This window comes from Coffea arabica, chromosome 2c (assembly GCF_036785885.1).
Source record: "Coffea arabica cultivar ET-39 chromosome 2c, Coffea Arabica ET-39 HiFi, whole genome shotgun sequence".
Classification (NCBI taxonomy): domain Eukaryota; kingdom Viridiplantae; phylum Streptophyta; class Magnoliopsida; order Gentianales; family Rubiaceae; genus Coffea; species Coffea arabica.
Genome location: NC_092312.1, coordinates 29286564 through 29297188, shown reverse-complemented (window position 1 = coordinate 29297188; position 10625 = coordinate 29286564). Strand labels below are relative to the sequence as shown.

The 10625-nt window shown below is 38.1% G+C and overlaps 1 protein-coding gene and 1 long non-coding RNA gene across 3 annotated transcripts; one reads left to right on the top strand and one right to left on the bottom strand.

Moving 5' to 3' along the window:
* Positions 1–3674: 3674 nt before the first annotated feature.
* Positions 3675–5109, bottom strand: LOC140035903 (uncharacterized). The gene is made up of 3 exons (XR_011839800.1): positions 4253–5109; positions 3960–4132; positions 3675–3858 (listed from the first exon to the last, which is right to left on the bottom strand). It is a non-coding gene; the product is annotated as an uncharacterized lncRNA (long non-coding RNA).
* Positions 5110–5761: 652 nt separating this feature from the next.
* Positions 5762–10625, top strand: LOC113727152 (putative disease resistance RPP13-like protein 1). 2 transcript variants are annotated; one of them, XM_027251161.2, is made up of 3 exons: positions 5762–9749; positions 10011–10078; positions 10303–10625. In XM_027251161.2, the coding sequence occupies exons 1-2, from the start codon at positions 5851–5853 to the stop codon at positions 10048–10050; spliced, it is 3939 nt and encodes a 1312-aa protein (XP_027106962.1). In that variant the 5' UTR covers positions 5762–5850; the 3' UTR covers positions 10051–10078; positions 10303–10625. The 2 variants fall into 2 exon arrangements, with proteins under 2 accessions (XP_027106962.1, XP_027106963.1); XM_027251162.2 differs by having other exon boundaries at positions 10011–10083.

Genomic DNA, 10625 nt, shown 5'->3' with positions numbered 1-10625 from the left:
TTCATGAAAGACTTGATGATCAAGGTGGAGATAATGCTCGTGTGATTGTATAGTTTCAAGTCCACAAGTAATGCTGCTTGTTCGTTGCCCATTTGTGCCATCATCTGTGAAGGATCCTCCTGCGCAGCTCATTAGTTTGCCTCTTTTGCTGTGCACTAAAAATGGAGGCGTTTACTGATGGCAACTGCGTGTGGTTTGAATGCTACATGAAGTCAACTTTCCCTTTCAGGTCATCGGAAAGTAGTGTTCACCTACAATAGCACGAGCCACTAGGGTTGGGCGTGGGTCGAGTATCCGCTCCATTCACCATTTGGCTGACCTGAACCGTACCTTGCAGGTCAGCCATTTTCTGATCATTATCCGCCCTGTATATCAGCGGGTACCCTATAACGGGTACTCGTTAATATAGGATCAGATCAACGGATATCCGTCCTGTCCCGTTTATCATTTAATTTTTTTTTAAAAAAAATAATTTATACCAATGTAATTTTATATTTTACACATTCATCTAAGATTTAATAATTTTTTTTCTAAAAAAAGGTTTCCCACCAAGAAACAAGCATATGAAGAGAATATAAGATAAAGGAAAAAAATTAAAAGAATTTAAAATCAATAAAAGTTTGAAATAAGTAGCACAATTTTTAATGTATATGTTCCACATTAATTAAACTTTTTTTCTATAAAATATAAGATCATGACCTTTACAAATGAATCTTGTAAGTAAACTATAGTCTCTCATATTTGTAATGCAATTTGTTCAATAAAATTACTTATTTAGTTCTAATTTATTATTTTATAGTGTGTGTATAAAAATAAAAAATATATATATGCGGGACAGATCGGGTACCCGCGAATTTTTTATTATGTGACCCTAACCCGCCTCGCATCTTAGCGGATATCCGATCCTCTTTTGATCCGATCAAATAATAAAAATCGGATATCCTAATTTTCGAATCGGATCGAATCGGATATGACGGGTTTTCGGGTTAGCAGATAATTTTGTCCACCCCTACAAGCCACTGTGATTTTTAGATGGTGTAGAATGGAACTTTATGCTTACAATGACTTTTAGATGTTTGGCTATTTACTGCTTGGTTAGAAACTCTTAAAGAGTCTAGAATTTTGAGTCCACTAGGGATTGGCTTGTACCTAAGTGATTATTCGAACAAAAAAACTTAGCCCACAATTTTTTTTGATCCCAATCAAATTGGTTGAGTTATTTTGAGAAGATAAATTTGCAGAAAAATTTCTAAAACTCGTTTGCAATATTAGCACAATAAAAATGATTTATCAGGGCCAAACAAACATTATGTGGGATTCATAAAGGTTAACACATATTACAAGCACGCATCGACTGCACAAGTTATTTCAACGACATGAACTCAATGTAAAAGATAATTCTAATTCTTTTTTTTGTCCTATGTATTTTTTTATTTTAATAAAACCAGCAAACACATCACAGTCATATAATTTTCATCTTGACAGTTGTTGCATTCATTTATAGATGTCCTGCTAATTATTGCATTCATTTATAGATGTGAAGTGGAGCCTCAAACAGCAAATTGACAAGTATAGCCAATGAAGCTCTATCGAGAAACTATTAGTGAATCATTTTCACATATTGTATTATTTTTTTAAAACATTCACACGTTGTAACCTTCCAGAAATTATTGAAGGCAAGTATTCAATGGATGATTCATGAATAGTGTCTCAATAAGCAAACATTTTCTTGTAACCAATATCTATGACCAATAAATCACCACCGCTTCAATAGCTTCATCCTTTATCAATCTTGGCCACTTTATTAAAGTTGCATATAATAATAACAAGGGATAATATCAGAAACCTCCCCTGAGGTTTCTTGAAATATCACTAAGCTCCCCTCACATTTTGGAAATCTCTCTTACCACCCCTCAAGTGATTGTGGGGTCAGAAGTCACTAGTTGACTTCATCAGTTGCCAATAATACCCTTGTTTCTGCTGCTACCTTTTTCAGTTGATAACAGGAAAAAAATTTTAAAGTAAAGAAATTAAAACAATTAAATATTTTACTCTTAAAGCTTTTTGTGGACATTTTACTCTCAAACATTCAATTTATAATAAATATAAAAATATTTTTAAGTAAAATCCAAAAAGTGTTACAGTAATTTCTTACAAAAAAAAAAAAACTAATAGGTTATCTATTTAACATAAATGAAATATTTTTTAAAAACTAAATATCCCATAAAGTACCAACTCTTTATGGCTTTTCTCTATTACATGAATCAAGTACCAGGTTTTTATGGGCATTTTATTCTGAATCATTTAATTTATGTTAAATACATAAATATTTGCAAATAAAATTAAAAAACCATTACACAAATATTTTTACAGAAATAGCAGTAACCTCCCTTAAATATAAATGAAGTATTTGAAAGTAAAAAAAAAAATTGTCCACAACAGACCAGTTCTTTATGGGTTTCTTCCATTATATGAATAAAGTCTAACTATTTATGAGTGTTTTACTTTGAATCATTTAATTTATATTAAATACATAAATGTTTATTAGTGAAATTCAAAAAGTGTTACACTAATATTATTACGAATGAGAAACTAGTAGGTTTTGTATTTAACATAAATTAAATACGTGAAAATAAAAAAAGAAATGACCCACTTTTTACTAGCTCTTTACGGGTTTCTTCTATTATTTGAATAAAGTACTAGTTATTTATAGGCATTTTACTTTGAATCATATAATTTATGTTAAATACATAAATGTTTGTAAGTAAAATTTAAAAAGTGGTATACTAATATTTTTACGATAGGAAAACTAGTAGGTTTTGTATTTAACATAAATTAAATACGTGAAAGTAAAAAAAAAAATTTTGCCCATAACATATCAGCTCTTTATGGGTTTCCTCTATTACACGAACAAAGTAATAGCTATTTATGAGCATTTTACTCTGAATCAATTAATTTATATTAAATATACAAATGGTTGTAAGTAAAATTCAAAAAGTATTACACTCATATTTTTACGAAAGGGAAATTGGTAAGTTTTGTATTTAACATAAATTAATTATGTGCAAGTAATACTCGCAGGTAATTTAATTAGTTTAATTAGTTACTTAATTAAATGCATCCATTTCATAAACCCTAAAGGATGAGTTTAATTGTATAAGTGTTCTTATTAAAGGATAAACTAGCCATTTCTTTGCCTAGTTACCTCTCCATCTGCGCAGCTATTTCTAGCGGTAGTTTCACCTTTTAAAGGAGAAACTAGAAGCACTCAAAGTAGCACGGTCATGCAACAGTGCTCATGCCAGAAAAATACTCTCCAATTCACATTTTCCACCTACTGCAACTTTCTTATGTCACTGTATCAGTCAACCTAAGGGTACGAAGGGAACTAAAATACTCTCCCTCCTCTAAAATGCATTTTCTATTGTTACTTTTGCTTAGAGGGGCTGACATTGTTAAGAAAATGTCAATTCAAAGGGTGGTAAGAGAGATTTCCAAAATGTGGGGGGAACTTAGTGATATTTCAAGAAACCTCAGGGGAGGTTTCTGATATTATCCCTAATAACAAGGGTTAACAACATAAAAGCCCCCTGTCGTATAGCTATCATACAGAAAAATCCCCTGTGGTTTCATATCATACATGTCGGTACCCCATGGTTTGAATTATTCTGAAAAGTCGATGGAAATCGTCAAATGTATGGCGTTTGTATTAAATACACTGGAAAGGAGCGTGTTTCTTGCGAAATATAGATTTTTATCACAAACTTTCACCTGATATGCCTATTTTACCCTTCATCTACCAAATTGCTAGTTGACGCAAAACCAAACAAACACCAAAATAGTAGAAACACAAGCCATCTGTGCCAAGAAAACAAAACCAGATCAAAATTAGATTGAATAACGAGATACTAATAGGGATGATAGAGCTGCAGCAAAGGCTTCTTACATGGAGTCCTTACCCTCTCTTTCTTTCCCTGTCCACCCATTACTCCAAAGCCTTCAATAAGCTCCGAAGTCCCATTATTTCTTTCACGATCTCGGCAACTGTATAGTCCGTGAATGAAAAGCAGCTAACAGCCAGGGAGAGAAGGCAACTGAGGAACGAGAGGAGAGAGAGCAAGCCCGCTTACAACTGGAGAAAAGAGGTGGAGGAGAGGCTCGTCAAGAAACCCAAGAAACTCTAGGCTGAAACTAGTCATGTAACATTGCCAGCATTACTCGAGACAATATGCAAATGCACAGATAAACTTACCACCAGATGGTGAATTGCGCTTAGATCGCTTTAGCTTTTCGAGCTGGACCTAGGATTTCATAAAAAGCTTCATCCTTTGAATCTCCAAATCCTTGGCAAACTGCATTCTCTGCTTCTCCAACTCAACCATTTGCCTCTGTTTCGCCTCCTCTACTCTCATATATGTCCGCAAATCCCCCTATCATCTCCGACAACTTCCTATACCCTTTTGCCGCCACCTTCCCCGCGGCCCTCCTCCTCTTTTTCCTCCTCATCCCACCCGACCCCAGTCCAACCACGGCAACACTCGACGTATTAGACTCTTCCTCATCCTCATCCTCCTCCGCCACTGCTGCAGCAGCTGCTGCCATTGCCGAGAAGTTCCTTCGGAAAACTGCCTCTTCCCCCATCGCCAGGCTTCTTGGACCGAAGAGCTCAATCTTGATAACGTCGCTTTGTTGGGTCCACAATGGTGGAGTCTTGGGTCAAGACACTGATGACCGCCTGGCCCGTGCCCTTGCCCGAAATTACTTCTACAATTTTCGCTTATATCATTAGGGTATTTTCGTCTTTTCACTCAGCTCCGTCTGTTATAACGATTTCCGTCGATTTTTCAGAATAATTCAAATCATGGGGTACCGACGCGTCTGATATGAAGCCACAGGGGATTTTTCTGTATAATAGTTATACCACAGGGGGCTTTTATGTTGTTAACCCTAATAACAATGAATGATTAGTCAATTGCACGTCAACAAATAGATCAAATTGCATCTGCTTCGATAATTCGCCAAAGCTAACAGTTAATCTTTCTGAAAGGGTGACCCAAGCATTGCAGGTCACTACAAAAATGAAGGATGGAGATCAGATGAAAGAGAGCAATAAAGAGGCTGGTAGTTTTCTTTTGCTTTTCATCCTCATAAAACACCAATGATTACCTATGCATTTGTTAGTGAAACATACAAGGAATCTAAATAAAATGGGTGGATTCTTGGGAAATGAATAGTAGGTAAAAATTTCACTCATGAAACTAATTATAACTTCTATGTCCACATCCAAACACGATAAAGTAGTTATTGTTCCGCAACCATTTTGAATTATTAGTCCAAACCATGGTTCGAAGTCTCGGCTGAGACCGAGACGACTCGGTCGAGTCGTCACCGTCTCGACTCCTATCGATACGATACCGAGATATTTGACTCGCCAAGAAATCGGCCGAGTCGTTACCGCGACGGATTGATTCGGCCAAGTCACACCGAGTCACTCCGAGTTATCCCGACTCAAGACGAGAAATCAGTCGAGTCACACAGCGACGGATTGACTTGGCTGTTTCTTTTGCTATTTTTAATTATTTTTATTTAGTATACTTTTTTATATTATTAACAATTTTTAGAATATTAAATACTTTAAAATTTGCGTTTTACCGAGACCGCGATCGATATGCCGAGACCGATGTGGAACGTTCCGAGCCGCGACCGCGACCGTGACTTTGAACCATGGTCCAAACACAGCCTGTAGTTTCCTGTCTTTCAATCTTATCTCCCCTTTCAAGTTTTCAGACTTTTTGCTCGTTGCTTACCTACACAATATAATCCGGAGAAAAAAAAAAAGAATAGTGAATAATGGCACTGATAGAAGTCTTTCTTGGTGCAATCATCAAGGTGATATTTGACAAGCTTGCTTCTGTGGATTTGAAGAAATTTGCACGCTCAGAAGGCTTAGATACTCAGCTGAAACGATGGATCCAGGTGCTATCCCTGATTCAGGCAGTGCTTGATGATGCAGAGGACAAGCAGAATATGAGGATTGCTGTGAAGCAGTGGCTAGATGATCTTCAGGATTTGGCGTATGATATGGATGATGTGATCGACGAATTCTCCACTGAAGGTCGTCGAAGAAAGTTGATGGAAGCTCAAGGCTCAACTAGCAAGGTAAGAAAGGTTAAAATCCCTTCCTGTTGTACAAATTTTTCTGTTAAAGATTATAAGTTCAACAGAAAAATGGCTCCCAAGGTGGATGAAATAACTAGAAGATTGGAGAGCATGAAAGAACAAATCAAAATCCTCCATTTGGCAGAGACTGTGGCAAAGAGGCCGAACAAAACTAGGGATAGATTGCCATCAACTTCCTTGGTGGAGTCTTATGTTTATGGTCGAGAGAATGACAAAGAAGAGCTGCTGAAATTGCTCCTTTCAAATGAATCGAGTGATGATCAAGTGGTTGTGATACCAATTGTTGGCATGGGAGGGGTTGGTAAAACAACTCTTGCTCAAATGGTGTACAATGATGACAGAGTCAACGAATTTTTCAATTCCAAGGCTTGGGCTTGTGTTTCAGATGATTTTGACATTTTTGGGGTAACAAAGACAATCCTCAGAGCAATCACAGCAGGTGGGTGTGATTATGAGGATCTGAATATCGTTCAAGTGAAACTGAGTGAGGCCTTGACCAGAAAGAGGTTTCTAATTGTTTTAGATGATGTTTGGAATGAAAAATACGAGGACTGGGACATCCTGCGCCGCCCATTTCTAGTTGGTTCATCTGGGAGCAAGATAATTGTCACCACTCGGCATCATAGGGTGGCATCAGTAATGTCTTCCACTGCTGGATATAATCTGAAGGAGTTGACAGATGATGAAAGCTTATGGTTACTGGCAAGACATGCGCTAGGAAGGACAAATCTTGACAGGCACCCCAATCTAGAAGGCATTGGTAGGAGTATTGTAAGGAAATGTAAGAACTTGCCCTTGGCCGTGAAGACTCTTGGAGGGCTGTTGCGTGCTAGATCGAGCCCAGATGAATGGACGGATATACTGAACAGTGAGATATGGGAAATAAAAGAGGATCAAAGTGATATTCTTCCAGCACTAAGATTAAGCTATTATCATCTTCCTGCCCATCTAAAACCGTGCTTTGCTTACTGCTCCATATTTCCCAAGGACTATGAGTTTGACAAATATGAGCTTGTATTGCTCTGGATGGCAGAGGGTTTTCTCGAGGAATCAAAAGCAAGTGATCTTATGGAGGACATAGGGGACAATTATTTTAGGGAGCTACTAATGAGGTCCTTCTTCCAGCAGTCAAGTTCTACTAGTTCACGTTTTGTGATGCATGACCTTATTAACGATCTAGCTAGATATGTTGCTGGAGATTTTTGTTCCAGACTGACAGACAACTTGGAAGAGAACATCAAATGCACGATTCTTGACAAGGTTAGGTACACATCATTCACAAGTTCAATGTATGGAGCTTCACAAAAGTTTAAAACACTTCAGAAAGCAAAACATTTGCGGAGTTTCCTACCCGTTTCTGGCAAGTATGACGGCGACTTTTACATCGCTAAAAAGGTCATAACAGAACTTTTGCTGGAATTGCGATACTCAAGGGTGCTATCATTCAGTGGATATGCTATCTCTGATCTACCAAATTCCATTGGTGAATTAATACATCTAAGGTACCTGAATTTGTCTGGTACTTCGTTGAAAGTGTTGCCTGAATCATTGAGTAATCTTTGCAATTTACAAACACTATGTTTGCGCGACTGCTGGGGGCTGATTAACTTACCGGTGGGTATTAGAAAATTAATTAACCTGCGCCATCTTGAAAATTCCAATACTAGTCAATTGCATGAGATGCCTTCAGGGATTGATCAGTTGACGAGCTTGCAGACACTATCCAAAGTGGTTGTGAGCAAAAATGGTGGGTTCAGGCTGAATGACTTGGGGAACTTGTCCTTACTGGCAGGGTCACTCGCCATTTTGGAGTTGCAAAATGTTACGAATGTTCAAGAAGCACGGGATGCCAATTTGAAGAACAAGAGGGACCTTGATAACATAGTATTGGCATGGAATAGTGAATATGATGGTTCTCTGAGTAAAGTTCTTCAACAAGATTTGCTTGAGGCACTACGACCACACACAAACCTAACGAGTCTTGAAATTGAGTTCTATAAGGGAGACAAATTCTCTTCCTGGGTGGGGGATTCTTCATTTACTAAATTAGAAGTAGTAAGCCTTAGAGGTTGTACACACTGCAAGTGTTTACCATCACTCGGGCAATTGCCTGCGCTCAAGGATTTGAGCATTCAAACCATGCTTGAGGTGAAGGCAGTGGGTACGGAGCTATGTGGCAAAGATTGCTCTTGGGAATTTTCCTTTCCATTGCTTGAAAGTCTAACATTTGATGACATGCCAGAATGGGAGGAATGGACTTGCTTAAGTTCAGCAGGAGAGAACGAATGCCACTTCCCTCTGCTCCAAAAGCTCTGTATAAGTAGATGCCCAAAGTTGAAAAGCATTCCTGTTTTGCAGCTTCCTTCACTCTCTGAACTAAAGTTGCTAAAGTGCTCGGTGGGAATTGCAAAATGTTTATACAATTTGACCTCATTAAACAATTTGGATTTTCGGCAGATTATAGGGCTTGCATCCCTCGAGGATGCGTTCATGCAGTTCCCATCAGGCCTTGAAGATATCACATTACGTGAGTGCCATCAACTGAAGAATTTGTGGGGCTCAAGTAATACTGTAAACCTTGTGAAGCTAAAATCTTTAGTTGTTTCAGAATGTTCACAGCTTTCATCCTTGGAGGAGCTTGCTGTTTTACCCATGCTTAAATATCTTAAGATAGAAAGTTGCAGTGCTCTCCAGTCTTTGCCTACATTATCTGGTCTTAACATATTGCGAATAAGCAGTTGCTCAGCCCTCAGTTGCTTGCCAATGGACAAGTTGCTCCTCCCTCAGCTTAGGAATCTTGGGATCAGACATTGCCAGAAACTGAACCTTCCTCCGGAGATTGTCATAGAGGACACTAGCACATCGATTGAGAGTCTGGAAATCGTTGGCTGCCCATGTCTGAATTTGAGAACAATGCTCGGTTCAGTGTACAGTTTTGCAAGTCTCCGGTTTTTGGATATTAGGGATTGTGATTATGATCTGGATCAATTGCCCACTCCAAGTTTGAAACGTCTTTCCTTGTGCAGATGCAAAAATGTTAGTTACTTGCCCAGTGGTTTGGGACGACTAAGATCTCTGTTGTTGTATTCTTGTTCAAGTCCTTTGTTATTTCCACAAGGAGATTTTCCTCCCACTCTGAAGTTTCTTGACATAGAGGCAGGAGAAAACTTACAGCTGAAGCCCCTGTCAGAATGGGGACTAAACAGACTCACGTTTCTTGAAAGGTTCTACATCCGTGGTGGATATCCAGAGCTGGAATCATTTTCTGGTAGTGGTGATGATGGATTGGCTTTGCTTCCTCCAACTCTTAGGTCCGTCGCCATTGGTGACTTACCAAATCTGAAATCGCTCTCCGCGTTCTTGCGAGGTCTTACAGCTCTTCGATATCTGCATATCTTTGAGTGCCCCAAGCTTGGATCCCTACCAAAGGAATCGCTGCGTAATCCGCTTCAAACTCTAGTAATTAATAAATGCCCACTTCTTCAGAAAAGGTGTTTGATGGATAGAGGAGACTACTGGCCCATGATTGAAGACATTCCCTGTGTGGAAATACGCAGTGATGGCATCAGGTACGCAGAGATTTTCTTACTGATTCTCACTTAAAATTATTGTCCAAAATTTTTTTTGTTGACTCCAACAAATTTCTTTTGAATGGAGTCAACGGTGTCGAAATTCAAATAGAGGAATCATATTACTTTTATGTGTCATGTGAAATTTATATTAGTAATTTCCTCCTTTAAAGCCCAGTAAATAATTTTTCTCACTTTTAACTAGCTAGAGAAGAAGCTAGCTTGATTCTTTGACCTTTCAGCCTGTGTCTTTTTATGCAGATCGGGTTCGATGCACTTTTTTTCTTATCATTCTGATTAAGCTGTGTGCACTCTTTTCACTTAAGATGGTAAGGTAGTATATTCGTGTGCTATGATTTCTTTGCATTAGCTTATCAAGTTGATATTTTTATTGCATTAGCTTATTGGGAGGGCACTTAGTTTATAGTTCGAATCCTGTACCAGTCAATTGGGATAGGAAAGGCGTGGTGAAAGGATTAAAAAAAAAAAGTGTCATTAAAAGCTGATAAGTGACGAGTGATATCCTGAACTTGGGTTTATTTTTCTTTTTCAGGTAAAATATTTGTTGGCACGTTGACGTAGGCTCAACTCGTAGAATGCAGATTGTAGAGGAAACTAATCACAGGATCTTTCTGCCCCATCTTGTTCTTGTATTTTGCTAAGTCCCTACCGTTCCTGCCTTGATGATATTGCAAGTCTCTTTGTTGGGCCTTATTTTTCAAATCGCCTTTTTTATTCTTCACGCTTACTAATTTTGGTCTTTCTACTGTGTTAGGTACTTTAATGTGCATGATGTCATTGTTTACGTACACTAATACACATTATTTTGTTGTAGTGTTTTTCCAGTCAGCATGGTTCATTACTTGGTGTGTTGTA